The sequence below is a fragment of the Apostichopus japonicus genome, chromosome 5, assembly GCF_037975245.1.
Source record: "Apostichopus japonicus isolate 1M-3 chromosome 5, ASM3797524v1, whole genome shotgun sequence".
NCBI lineage: Eukaryota > Metazoa > Echinodermata > Holothuroidea > Aspidochirotida > Stichopodidae > Apostichopus > Apostichopus japonicus.
In genome coordinates, this window is record NC_092565.1 from 11,970,649 (window position 1) to 11,986,010 (window position 15,362).

The 15,362-nt window shown below is 36.9% G+C and overlaps 1 protein-coding gene across 4 annotated transcripts in view; it reads left to right on the forward strand.

The window, feature by feature from the left end:
* The window catches only part of LOC139967669 (CCA tRNA nucleotidyltransferase 1, mitochondrial-like), a 74,320-nt gene that overhangs the window by 9,851 nt on the left and 49,107 nt on the right, over positions 1-15,362 (forward strand). Inside the window, exon 7 of one of the 4 annotated variants that reach the window (XM_071971657.1) lies at positions 3,201-6,739. The exons of the other annotated variants lie outside the window; for them this stretch is intronic. Coding sequence (XP_071827758.1) covers positions 3,201-3,467 — 267 coding nt within the window. The 3' untranslated portion in view covers positions 3,468-6,739. Of the gene's footprint in view, positions 1-3,200; positions 6,740-15,362 lie in introns of those variants that run through there. 4 annotated transcript variants of the gene reach the window in all.

Below are 15,362 nucleotides of genomic sequence, written 5' to 3' on the forward strand. Positions count from 1 at the left end.
ATTCCCGATCTTCTTTGAACGGTGGTCAATACAACAAATACGTTTATGATCGTTTGGCGTTGCTCTCTTAATTAACAAACTAAAAATCAAGCAAAGTAATGTAATATGATTATTTGGAAGGAACAAAGATTTAGAAACACGCACGCGGAAGTTCGGTAAGAAATGTTGGCGCGCAAACTCGCGAAACTGTTTGGGGAGTTTCAAAACATTTTAGAAACAGGTCACTGTGATGTAGTGTGCAAAAAACGTAAAGAAAAGGTGTGTTCGTGTCCGGGCGGGAATCCAAATCTGTAAATATGGGGTTTCTAAATGCAATGGCTGATCCATGATTTCTCGGAAGGGGTGGCGTAGCCACAGGGGGCAGGGGGAGAGTGCCCACTTTCCCACAGAAATTTCGTTGACGAAACGGGGACGGCCAAAAAAAAATCCACGCACGTCAAGTCGTATACATTGGCAAGATTAAGAGTTGTACTACACAAAATGTAGTTAAAATTTGGGAAATTGGTGGCACCGTTTTCATTCATGCTCCTTACCAAACAAATTGTTACTCAAAGTGGAGGGGAAACCTCTCCCCAGAACAGATGTAAGCCTAATTCGTGTCCTCTCCTCCCCACCCCGCTAACATTTGAAGGCGTTACTGGGGGTACAACAGGGGGCTTTAACCTTTACAGGAAAAATTGGGGGAAATGGGTACAAAAAGTTGACTTTCCCCCTCACACCACGAAGCTTGACTACGCTCCCGATCGATGGATGGGTATGGATTGTGTATGTGTGCGAAGGGGGAGGGGGGGGGGAGACATTATTTGCAGGTACTGATATTACTACCCAAATAGCGGTGCAAAAAAAACACCGGTATAAAAAGTCAGGATTTGCTTTAAATAGTATCCTTCAACTTTGTGTAATATTGCGATAATGTTGGTGTTTTAGACAGCTTTCCACATTCAATATGTTTGTAAGGCTTGACAATTTTATTCCGCAAAATGTGGTAGTGGAATATAGCTTTGTGCGCCCCGTCGAGTTGACGAAATAATATTTTTTTAAATAATGGTGGGGGTGTCGGGGTATTAGGATGGATTTGTCAAATTAAGTAAACAATAGATTAAATGAAGATGTTTAGACCTGGAATGAGAAGCCGACACCATCATCGATTTAACCTTAAGAGAGCATTTCTAGATTATAGAGAGGCGAGTATCTTACACCAGGATGTTTCAATATATTTTGATTTTTATGATCGATATCAATTTTTTTTTTTTCCATCCATCAAGTCCCATTCTGTTCCTCGCTAGATGTGTTCAAAGGAATACTAGCTACATATACCGTCCGTCCGATGAAGCTGCTATTTAATTGAACCATTAATGGAAAGCAAATACGAACTTATACATTACTGAAAAATTAACAGCCATCTCAAAATATGTCTATCCAAATTCCTTGTTTAATGTCATTCAGTGACATATATCAAGCGAATAGAATTTGAAACTTTTTTTTCATATTTCGTCAGAGATAAAACTGGAAGTTTTATGGGGAAAAAAGGAAAATGGGCAAAAAAATTGACAACTCTTGACAGGAATGATGTCCCCCTCAAATCATTAGTAATTGAATAAGAGGGAGAGTCTTTGCTTTTTTCAATTTCAAGAAATATTTTCCCCGGCTCGACTTCTTCAGTTTACCCATCATATTGAAAGTGGTGTCACAAATATTTATTAAATCTGAGTAAAGAAAAAATAAAATCATTGATTGTGTTTTTGATCTGTTACTCTGGGGTATAACTTGAGAAAGTAATTAAAGACAGTTTACAAATTAGATTGTTGCTTAACTCCAGGCTTAATTTATCAATATCAAGGCCGCGATAGTTTTTCTTCTTCCTTTTTTCTCTCTTCAAGAATCTTCCCCAGGTGTAGTATTTTTGCTTTCTTTTCTTGAGTAGTTCTTATTCGTGAGGTAAATCAATCATAGAAAATGTCACTCGATCTTGCTGGTGGCAAGAACAGAGCTGTCTCAGTTATCTGGCACCCCGAGGCATCCTTATACGGATGATCGGGGCTTAACTTCTGTTACTGTCCCTTATGGGGGGATAATACCTATAAACTCTACCTCTCTTTCCCGGTCTTTCCTTTCTCCTACTTTGGAGATGAATTGTCAATTTCTTTTTCAAAAGCATCCAAAGTAAATTCAGTTTATATCAAATATCAGATACGTATTGATTAGCTATATAATTTAATTTACAAAATTGTTTGCTTGAAAACAAAATTTATGGATTTTGCACAAATTAATATATTTTAAAAAGTTGACTTTGGGAGATTGGGAAAGCGTCACTTGAGGCGATGTTATACTCGGTATAACCGAGGTAAAAGAGAGGGGGGAAAAGCCAAACCGCCGATAATCTTGAGTAATACGTCAATAGTTGAAAATTAACTTCCTTGTCAAGGAGGTCACAGCGGTGTGATAGAGATGCAACATAATCGCAACACTTAATATGAATGTATATACATATTTAGTAAGTTGTATCAAGTATTTGTATGGATATATACATGTTATGACAAATACATGACGTATGCAAATAACAAGAACATCAGTTATCACACCAACGTGCCAAAATAAAAAGATAATGACCCTTCCCCTCACCCCCACTCACGTGCGATATAAACGCGCGATATAAATGCGATTGAACAACACACACAAATTAAAAAGTAGTTATCAATAAAAACCTATATAGCCTGTTGACCTAATGGTAGAGCTAATGCATAGCCTAATTTATAGCCAAAAAATCGAAATCCTCAACATGCACCATTTTACGTCATTTTTTCTTATCGGGGTGCGGGTGGGGAGGGGGAGTATACTCACAGAGTTGGGTTCAACGACCCCAAAGCCATACCTCACTTTTATAATATATGGACCTGGCCCTCGATTCTCATGTGCAAATATGTTACGTCATATTTGTGACCCTTGCCTTCTTTGAAGAAAGCTTGCATAATATTGTGACTGTATATATACTCGTGAAATACAGAGGAACTTCTTAACCGGGATACTTGGAGCTAACGTCATATACAACATCAGTTCATTGGGCAAAGTCAATGTCCCTTATCTCTTAATTGGTAGGGGGCTCTTCCTGTCTCGCACACGTCCGCCCCATCCCATCCTCATTCGTTAACTATATTGGTATAAGATTGCTAGAACTGTTCTCTTTTTTTGTCTGCACACAGGGAAATGTGAAGAATAGCCGTCAGTATGTGATGGAAGTATTAAAATACAGAGGAGACCATCAGCTTTTAGATCGGTTACAAAATTGGGAACCTCCGAGATTTCCAATCTCCGGAAAAGACTTACTAAACCTCGGAGTTCCGAAGGGAAAGCGGTTAGGTTATATTCTGAAATCATTAAAGGACAATTGGATTGAGAGTGACTATGAGCAATCAAAGGAAGACTTGCTGAAACTTGTCCCTCAACTACAAACTGACCCTGCAAAGTGAACAAAAAGTCGTGGAACAATACTATTCTCGACGACGAGGAGGGGGGGGGGTCTGAAACGGACTACACATCGAAGAATATGGTGGAACCTGCAGCAGAGAATGAAACCCCCCCAAAACAACCCAGGTAGTCAAGGTCAGAGCTGCGTACACAACGTCTTGGATATTGACGACAGACATAGATGCAGGGACGCAACCACGTATACCTCCGGGTGTGTGTGTGTGCGGGGGGTGGGGGTTAGTCCCCCTTAGAATGAAATCATGGGTGGTTCCGCCCCCTACCCCCTCCTCCCACCAGTAGACAGAATTTTACAAACAAATCCATGTGTAGATCATTAGATAGATATACAAAACGTATGTGTGGAACAACCTAAACAGTGGAAAATTCTCAACGTTGTTGCAAAAGTTGAAAAAAAGACAGCGTCATTTTCCATCTAAGCACTACAATGAGATACGTGCAATTGTCTCGCACACCCGTCATCAACTCTTCCAGTCTTTGATAAAATAAGGTGAATTGCTGAAATGAACTGTTTTTGTGATGCAATACTAGAATATCTAACCACTAAGACATTACATTATTGATGACAATCACAGCGTGTAGTACATGCAAAGACTATATAGACAAGGCTGTGTTCAACCGCAACAAAGTGTGTACTTTCGTCTAGTTTGCTCACTCTTTCCGAGTAGCTTTTATATTTTAATTAAAATAAAATTAGTCTCTACATGATGGTTGGTGTGTTACAAATAGAAAGCCATTATACTTTGCTTAAAAAGCAAAAATGAAACAGAAAGCATGAAGTACTGTGATGTAACCAAGTTACAATATATTTCATATATATACCGCATGTAACGTAGAGACTGGTATGTGTCATTAATAACATAGCATACTTCCAAAGTTTTCCAGCCTATAAACACAACAGTCATCAACTATTGATTTGATTTTGATTTTTTGGTACTTCGGTCGTCATCCAAAATGTTGGAAAATGCAAATATTTACGATGCGAATCGTAGATAGACCGATACATCAAATGTATATTAAGTTATTAACATGTAAACACATAAGCAAAGACTAAGGGTTTATAAATATGTGCTTGATCGCGAGGACAAAATAGATTCACTTTTGTTTTCGGTTATTTCTTGTTTCTCATCAGTTTGTTCAATTATAACGACGGTAAACGCGTTACACAGTTTAAAGTTTTGTGCAAGGTCGCCAATTCATGGCAATTTTTTTTTTGAGAAGCTATATGCTACAGAAACGGCATTGTTATAGAATCTAAAACATCCCATTATTGACAAATTCGAAAAAAAGAAAATTGTCACATGTCCTCATCAAGTTCATCTAAAGGATAAACCAACTTGTTTGAGCATATTATTTACATAAAATATCTCGCACTCACGTGCCGCAGTCATTAAAATGGAATCATTATTAAATAATAAATTAATTGAAAGTGAAATCGTATTTTGCTTTAAACCTTTTTAAATGAATTCCAGTTTAAACTTCTTGTAATGAAATGGTCTTATACACGAAATTACAACATATGAGCGGAGTGTGTTTCAGTCATATTTTCACCATTTTGATGTGGACGGAGGATGGAGATGGGGATGGAGACAGTGGGGAACTGGAGGAGAGGGGGGGGGTGCATGATCATCACAAGTTCAAGAGGGGTGTACAAAGCTACTGAGCAAATGAAAGTTGGTTTACCATACTTCCCGATTCATCGAGATTCTCCCGTTTATTTAAATTCCTCCTCGTATACTTCGTGTCTTTCGAGACTCAGTGAGAGAACAATCTCTCAGATGTAAATCTATGGCATTCATTTTATTTCTGGCAGAAGAAAGCAAAGTAATAGTAACAAAGGGGCCATTGTGAAAAGAGAGAGATAGGGAAAGGAATGACTGAACAAAATAATGGAATTTTAAATTTCAATTATGAGATTACATAAGCCAAAAATCTCACACGTAATATGCCATTACGTAACTCTTCTGTTAAATCCGTTAGAGATGAGAGATCTCCTTTTTGCGCTGACATATGCAATACAAAACTTTGGTTGTTTTTTTGCAACAGGTTTGTCAAATGTCAAATGAACTTTTTATTTTGGAACTGTACAATAATGACAAGTTAAAGAACACTCCCCTGTTTCTTTGAGGGGAAGGGTGGAGGGGGGGGGGGGTTGTTAGTGGTCTGGTAATATACAAAATGCGACACATTGTATGTTTGAGAACACTTGCAGTTATTGTTCCCTTTGTCTGCTTTAATCCAGTAGTATCGACAGTGAGTCTAACGTGGAACAGAGAGCCTTGTTTTGGTATAGAAAAACTTGTCTCCATTTTAGTTGTAGTTTCTCTGTTACTCATATCAAAACTTCTAAAGCAATACCGAAGACGCAGGTTAATGAGTGTCATAGTAACCCATTCATACTCACATTAACTCAAATAATGAACAGAGATTACACCCTTAGGCTTGACTATGCCGAAGATATTCATCAATCATCCTTATTTTCGTTCGCCAATTTTAGAAAAAATTTTCCTTCTTTTTTTTTTGGTTGTTGTCCTTTCCGTTAAAGTTATACGACTACTAATAATAATATCGTTCACGGGAAGTTAAATTTCAAAGGGGTTGAGAAAACACGTTTCTTTCTGGTTTTATATAAGGATTAAAATAACTGGTAACGCGTAGATAATCACTCTTTGATCATATTTCAATATCATACTATTACTTAAACTAACCCTCAGGTATAGGGACATAGGGTGCAGTTATGAGATGCAGCCATTGTCCGCCTCCAACTTGACTTGAGGGCGTTCGTGTCAGCTTTGATCTTTACCGACATAGCACGAACCTTCTTGTTCTCTCTTTGCCCTTATTTGGCAAGATATGGAGATAAAGATGTCAGAAGATCGTATAGAAATAGGTTAAAACATTAAAATAAGAAGTGCAGAGAAATAAATAGAGAGAGAGAGAGAGATGGACATTGTCCATACAAAAGAAACGACCGCAGGATAAAGACTAGTCTGACGCCATTAAGAATATAGCTTTGGTCATCTATACTTTATGGGGGTTGGGGATAAGTTATAGGGTTTTCTGATCAAATTGGTTATGAATTATGCCTTTTGGCCAGCTTTTAACCATTTCATATGTTATATATACATGTATTTAGCAGTACCTTTATCAGTAAATTGTCTTGTTTGCACCGCGAACGTTGTTCCTATAGCTGCATGTATTAATAAACCGTCTGGGTTTATAAAAGGCGTACTAACTCCCCCCCCCCCTTCTTAATTTCACAGGCCCGTATGAAAGCGCGGGGAGGGTGTTTCAACGGATGAGCACGCAACCCCCTCCCACTCCCCCACCCCCCTTTTCGAAGTTCCATACTTTCCTGGGTTGAAAACAGATTGATGGTTACACCATTTTGCATCTAAGCTCCCATTACTATACAAGGAAAGACCACCCCTCCCCCTCTCTCCCAGGATGGTGTTCGATGTAAAGGTTCACATCTTCAGTAAACGCACCACTCATAGAAAATCCTGCGTACGGTCCCTGTGGGGAGGGGAGGGGTTTGGGCGCATGGCGTCGACCCTCTCACCGTTGGCTTGCTACAGCCCTGGTGGAAGCATTCTTAATTCTGTAAGATCGTGTATAGCCTGAGGGGACCACGTGACTCTGTTCACTTCGATGTAGGGAGCTGTTAGGGCCTGTAAAGCACTTGAGTCGAATGGAACAGATGGTATGGCGACCTACATATTGGTATTAGCAAGCGAGGATCACTAGCCTTAGTTGACTTTGCATCACATTTATCTCGAAATTATTCACATAAAAGCACATTAAATTTGTAGTAGATTTGAAAATTGATGGATTACGACGAATAAAAACCAATAAATCCAACTGACGTTGTTTATCTTTCTATGAGCTCTTTATATTGTATTTGGACTTACACGATTTGGGTAACCGCAACATTTATACCAACAATAGACCAACATAATGAGATTGCCACCCCGAAACTAACATTTCAACAATTGGCCAACGGTTGTATTAATAAATGACAAAAGGTTATATTATTAAAAAATCAGTTGTACATGATTTTGTACTTTTACGAGAAGTTCATGGATATACGAAGGGGGAAATAAAAAGAACCTTTTATAAAACGAGTAGTGATGAGTTTGTACGACAAACAGACCTGGGATGTGTTACCATGACGATGAGTCCAAAACAAGAATGTTATCAAATTGTACTTTGTTCCGTCGTCAAAAGCATTTAATGTCATTGGAAATTAAATGGGAGATCGTATAAGAAAACTAGAGTGCTATTGTATGGTATGCATGGCAACTCCAGATATTACTCTTGTTTACGAAAGCTGGGGGGGGGGGGGTTTGTGGAAATTAGCCTTTAAATGGTGGTATGAAGTTTCGGGTTGTCTTGAATAGGGACGATCAGTACCGCTACCATTTCTACAGAGAAATGTGCAATGTTGCCCTTTGAAAAAATCTAGCCCCTCCCCCCCCCAAAAAAAAAACCACTGCTATCAATTTACGGCGTTGTTTTTATGTATCACTTTGAGTTCATGAGAAATTACCGGTTTGAACAGCTCGGGCTCATGAGTTTGAGTGACTGGACTGAATATACTCTAATACACAGACCATGGTGGGTCAATTCCGCGGGAGCAACACAAAACTCAGTTGGCAAACATTGATACTAGTATGGTCTCAAATCGACATGTTTACAATATGCTACAAATTTGCCAAGGACAAATTGGTGTTGAAATGTCATCCAGAATGCTCTGATGTTAATATGATTTTTTTTTTCAAAAAATAAACATATTTCGAACAAAAAATGCAGTACAAAATTCCACGGAGACGACCTTTTATACTGCAGGAATAACGTGGGGTTATTTCATCCCGTTCGACACATCGAGAACTGAGAGAAAGTTTATCTTGCGGCAAGGTTCTCGAGGTCGAATGGATGGATATTTTTGTTACCATGGAGATATATGGTCGTCGTGTGCTAGAGTCATGTCACCCATGAAGCACCGTATTATGCAAAGGGTCATTCCATGTGCGATGTGTCATATTTTTGGTTAACAATACTTTGTGTCCCATATCGCTCTGTTTTATATTCTTGGCGGACGTCGTGACACACACACACACATATATATATATATATATATATATATATATATATATATATATATATATATATATATATATATATATATATATATATATATAATTAATTTGGCAGTTCAAAAATGGTTTATTTATTATTCTTCCAAAGGAAAAAAAAGAAAGACTATTTAAAACAAAAGATTCAAAAGAAGAAATGGTCGACGCTATATCCTCAGTCTTACGTCGTTTAAATTTCTGTATACATTCAAGACATATTTAGGACGGATAATTTCTCATTTCTTCGAACGTTTGTCAGGAGAAACATCCAGAAAATATCTAATAAAATTATACCATTCCCATTTCTGGTTAAATTAAAAACTCTTTGAAGAGCCTCCTGTTTAATATTCAAGGATTAAATAAGTAATTGATGGTAAAGATATCTTGTTGCTATAGGTTTGGCAGGACGTTTCAAAGTTTATCAGGGATAGTGTTGCATTTTTTTTTAAATGAAGTTGATCAGACGAAAGCGTGACATTTGTATCATTGGTATGATATATCTGATTGAAAAGGCGTCAAATAAAATGCCATATCTTGGAAATAACTTTTAACTTTAAGTAAATAAAAGAAAAAACATCCCTTTCTACGAAGTACGCATCGCGCAGGTCTTAGCCATTTATTCCATTTTTTTACCCGAAAAAAATTGATTTCCGAATTATCTTTTCTACCTCTCTGCGCTTGGTCGCCATTTAATCAAATCTACTGAGTATTGCTAAGAAACAATATAATAATAAAAAGATAAAATGATAATAATGTAGTTGGTCAATTGCAGATCAATTTTCCATTAGAGAAAACACTTATTCATTCGTATTTTGATACAATTTCGTGAATGAAATAGCACATCTGTGTGTGCGTGTCTTATATATATATATATTTATACATTTACGTTCACATATGTGGCGTAATTTAACGGTGTCTTCATACTCATCTACCACAGACCATGGACGTATGAAAAATCACTCGGGAGAAATCACGAATATTATCTACGAATCTTCGATCAATTGCCCAAAAAAAACAACCAAAAAAGCACAGAGACAGACAAATATCAGCTATAATGTCGACTCTTCAGAATTTGTTCTAAAATTTAAGACAATTTAGATAATAAAACTGAAAGCTCTCCCGTCACGATAGTTCATTATTTTTAGGCTATACTTATTAGGTTGTTCGAGGTATTTTAGATAGAGTAATTCGTGATCATAGTCCGATTTCAGATAATTTTTAAATTATCACAGGCGTCAGAATAACTCCCAGATCCCCTTTTTGTACAACTTTAACTATTTTATCGTCAAAAATGTGCAATGTTTTTTCAATATGTGGCCTGGCTTCCGACTAAACAAAACGAGCATACACGATGAAAAACAAAATCCAGTTATATATTGGGCAATACGTATATTAGCACCGTGATCCAATATCAGCGTTATAATTAAGACTGAAGTGAATCCAACACGTGGTCTTTTTTCATTGCCAATTAGTCTACTACACGTCTGGTGTGTATAATAAGCTATAGGATATCGTAGAGAAATAAAACGTAATGTCTAACAACTTTTAACATTTATATTTGAATTACTGTGGGGGTAATATTGAAGGTATATATATGTTAAGATTAGTACATTGAATGATGTCTTTATGTTATTTAGCGGGATATATCAGTTAAAGCTAACACCAAAGTATACGGTACGCATGCCAGCTGTCGTACCTGAGGCTTGACCAAATAGGGGGGGGGGGAGGGTCGGGCTTTTGGGACGGGGTGAGGGAGGGACATGTGTTCACCATCCAATAATCGCAGGTTAAGAAAGTCAACGAGCGTACAATAAATTTATCATTTTATAAATGTTGATTTTATTTATACAGAATGTAGTGAAGGAATTATCATGGGATTTCTCTTTCCCTGAACAGAGTTATTCAACATTCCCCTCTTCATAACCAACTGCTTGTAGTTTCGAGTATCGCTCATGTAAACCTTGTCTCCTTTACCCCTCATTATCATTAACGTAGCCGGATTCAGGAGCCGGGCCCGCAAATGCCTAATTTTACGACAGCATTTGTCCTTCTTTAAATCAGATCATGCATTTGCCCCATATGTATACCCTATACTCAAAAGTGAACACTTATACCCCTCACCGTGCTATAATCCTTTCTGGATCCGTTCGTCGTTTTCATATCATCCCTGTGTGATATATCTTTAATTTGAGGCGCTGTCGCTATTAATTATCTGTAGTTTTAGTTAGTGAGTTAGATCCATACACAATTTTAATTGATCCTTACATGGATTAACCATCTATTCACACGGACTTCCGCTTGTGTCAAATAAAACACGTGTGTGCTTTTCGTCTCTTCCTGTAGTCAGAACCTTATATAGACGTATATACGATGAAGTTATATATATATACGTATATGATTTCTGTGCCTGTTCAATATTAACTGCTAAAAAAATGTCGCCACCTATTTCGTTGGCCCCTTCATACGCCTGCTTGGCCGTGACATTGTCGCTGAAACCTCAAGGCTGTAATTGAAGCATTATTAGGTTGAGGGAGTGACTGGGAGAAATCTACTTATACACTTCCACCTTCATGATCAGGAATATTTATCCAGCTCAGTGTTATCGTCTGCTACACGCCCAAATCCATTTCCCGCCAAAATAATCTTCAAAGTATTGTTTTTGATCGATGCACTGACGCAATTTTATTTGAACAGCCGTGTAGCAATCCCCAGGCGGATACGTTAAGATTTGTTCGTACAGTCGTACACAATTTTTTACGATAAAAAATTATGTCACAATTAAGACAAATTATGGACCAAACAAAAAATTCAGAGAGCCTCGGTTTCAAGATAGTGTTTCGGATTGATGGATACTTAATTGGCCCAATTAAATAAGTTGGACCAAGCTGTTCTTTTACTTGTTATCAATTAAAGAGTTGTTAAGCTTCAACACGTTTGAAAATGCCCCAAGCATTCTTTACATAACGACGAAAGGTCTGTGATTAAAGTTGAATTAAGGTATCAAAAATAGGCAAAGAGGACCTAATTTGTAGTTCGCCTTCGGAAATCTCGAAGGACTATACTTACAAACCTGCTGACTGAATCAATTCTATTACAGCATAACTTTCCCCAAAATTTCGTTCGATGTTGTTTCCTCTGGCTAGTTGAAACAAGAAAGAAGTAAGCCAATACTAGACTTTGCAAAGAGAAAAATCTTTAAAGCTACGGAGTGAGTTCCCAAATCCGCGAATAAATTTTATAAAAATTTCTAATGAGAATTCTTTCTTTAAGAGTATCAAGGATGATGGATGACTCATTTTAGAAGCATAAGAGAGTGGCTTCTATATTCTAACAAACAGTAGCTTTAAACCAGAGGATATTTTCGCCCATATTAGGAGCTAAAGTTGTAGGATTTCACTCCCGGAAACAGGGCAACTCACTCAATTAAAGAGTGAACACTCTTAAAGAGTGAAGTTTCACTCTTTGAAATGAAGAGTGTAGTAAATATTATTATGATACTTTGTTGCATCAATTGTGTCAGAACAGAAGCGCCATGCTTTGAACGAAAACCTTTAAATAATTATGTAGACCTACAACACTTTCACAATGAGGCATAGTCTATGGCATAATATTGGTCACATTCGCCGTTACCTCACCATGAGTGCAACTATCTCACTTATTAAAGGTCTTGTTACCTCAAAACTGGACTACTGTAATTCGCTAATGTATTGTCTGTCAGAAACCCAATCTCGGTAACTACACCGTGTACAGAATATGGCGGCACGCATAAATTACCAGGACATCCAAATTTGATCACCCTTAGGACACTTCGTAGTTTGTCCCCTCGCTATATGAACCAATTTCCATTAGTGAGCACCGTCCAACAAGATATTTAAGGTCTCGATATACCGCGATGTTGACTGTTCCGCTCATCAGAGCATCACATGGCGAAAAAGTATTTCCTGGGCTGCCCCTCATTTGTGGAACAAGCTTCCAACAACAATCCGTATACTATCAATTCGCTTTTTCCTGCATTTACTGAAGTACTTGGTTCAGCTTTATGTATTTCTATTTCTACTTCTTTTGTTTGTAATGTGCCTGCGAACAGACTTCTTGTTTTGTATCGAGCGCTTAAAATATCTGGAATAATAATAATAATAATGCTGATGATGATGATGATGATGGTGGTGATGGTGATGATGATGATGATAATAATGATGGTGGTGGTGGTGATATTGGTGATAATGGTGATGATGATGATGGTGATGGTGATGATGGTGGTGGTGGTGATGATGATGATGATGATGGTGGTGGTGGTGGTGATAATGGTGAAAATGGTGATGATGATGATGATGATGATGATGATGATGATGATGATGATGATGATGATGATGATGATGATGATGATGATGATGATGATGATGATGATGATGATGATGATGATGATGATGATGATGATGATGATGATGATGTTGATGATGATGATGTTGATGATGATGATGATGATGATGATGATGATGATGATGGTGGTGGTGGTGATGATGATGACGATGATGATGATGATGATGATGAGGAGGAGGAGGAGGAGGAGGAGGATGACGATGATGATGATGATGATGATGATGATGATGATGATGATGATGATCATCATCATCATCATCATGGGGGTGAGGTGTGGGAGATAAGTCATCTCGATGAGCTTGCCTCAAGGCCAACTGGCTTTAGACAAACATGCTGTACAAACCGTGTTTACTTGAAATGTGTTTTATTATTATATTCTTATATCGAAAACGGTATGTAGGAATTGACTACAGAAAAACCTCCTTGTTCTTTGGAAACGTTTGACCTATACACCTATACGTCTGTCATTTATCTTGTGTCGTCTTTATACTTCTACTTTCACCTTTAATTTTAGTTTAACGCTTCATTCTTCTGCTCCTCCTTCTTCTTCTTCTTCTTCTTCTCCATCTCCTTGATTTTAAATAAGTGCAATTGGTCGCTATAGTGAAATATTTCGTGTACTGTTGTTGGTTAAAGAAGCGATATTAATGATTTTAGTTACAAGAAAGAAGACAAACATTTCCAGAGACTTGCTCGTTCTTTATTCACGGGTCAATTAATCGTTTAAAATAATTAACGAATAAAGAGTACGTCAGTTTATGAAGTCTAATCGTTAACGGGGAATTAGGCATGGTTTTACAATTGATGGGTTTACAAAGGCATGGATAACCTTCTTTTTAGCAGATTTGGAGCAATAAACCGCAATAAAATGATTGTCACCTGGTCAGGTGGATTTAGGTTAATTCTCAATGAAAAAGGTTGTTTTGGCACACATTTAAAAGAGCAGATTTAGCTTCCATTTTTCCCCTTCAAATTTCGATACGTTTAAGTACAATCGAAATATACACACTTTAGTGAAATTTTACATTATTTTCATAAACTTTCTGAGCATTACAGTGAGCTTTACAGCTTTGAGTAAATCAGTTTTGACTGAATTGATTGACAGTCGTGGTACATTTATAATTTTATTTATTGCTTTATTATATGGTTAATTTATTTTCGAGCTGTTTATATTTATCTGTTAAGTGTATTGGTATATATATATATATATATATAACTATATATATATATATTTATATATATATATATATATATATACTCGAATGTCAAATATACTCGAACTTTCGGTCCATTTTGACAGGAAAGTCTCAGTGAATTGAATACTATGTTCGTGACTTTTAGGCCGAAACTCTTCATAGACAGATGCGTATAATAAGCAAATGTTTGCTATTCATGTGAATTGATAGGACCATTGTACTAACCATGTGAACATAGGGTAAAGTTTCCATTCAGTAATGTACTTTGGACAAAAGCTTCTATCACCCATGATTAATTGGGCCCTTCGGCCAGAAAGTGAGCACAATTATTACACGTCACGATCACAATGGGACACGGTATCATCACAACTATAGCGATTTATATATATATATATATATATATATATATATATATATATATATATATATATATATATATATATATATATATATATATATATGAATATCGTATGTATAAGTGTTTACACTCATCACGTATATTTACATGTAAGAATTTATTTGTGGGTGGGGGGGGTGGGGGCGAGGGTACTCACCGATGTTTTATATTATTTTATTACATATGTAAATCAGAGGGGATTGGCAAGTTAGAATCAACCCCCCCCCCCCCTAACCCTTCCCACACACCCACAACCTTTGAAATCCCGTGTTCGAAACTGCTTAAACCTTCGTTACTTGAGTACAGTAGAATACTCGGTGATATAGTTCTAGAAATAAAATAAAAACCAACCCAACATATTGCAATCCAGATGGCCTGTACTTTGAGCGTGATCAGGGTTGTATGGTGTCCTTTAAACACCATCTATTTAGCGATGAATAGCCAACAGTTTACAAAATGTTTGAAAAGAGAAAAAAGAAAATATGCCTACTTGATGCACATATTTAATGATGGACGTTTGATGGAGGAAATGAATTGAATATATATTGATATAAAACATAATTCATTTCACAGTTTCTCAAGTTAATAATGGCATTTTTTGTGTGCATATTTTCGCTTTCTGTCTGTATTTTTTTTTTTTTTGTAGTCAGAATATTTATATATATGTACTTAAGGTTTGATTATACAGACTTAATATATATCATGGAAGAAAGTAAAGTTTTCATACAGAAAGAGAGAGAGAGAGAGAGATTCAAGAAGAAATTAAACTGT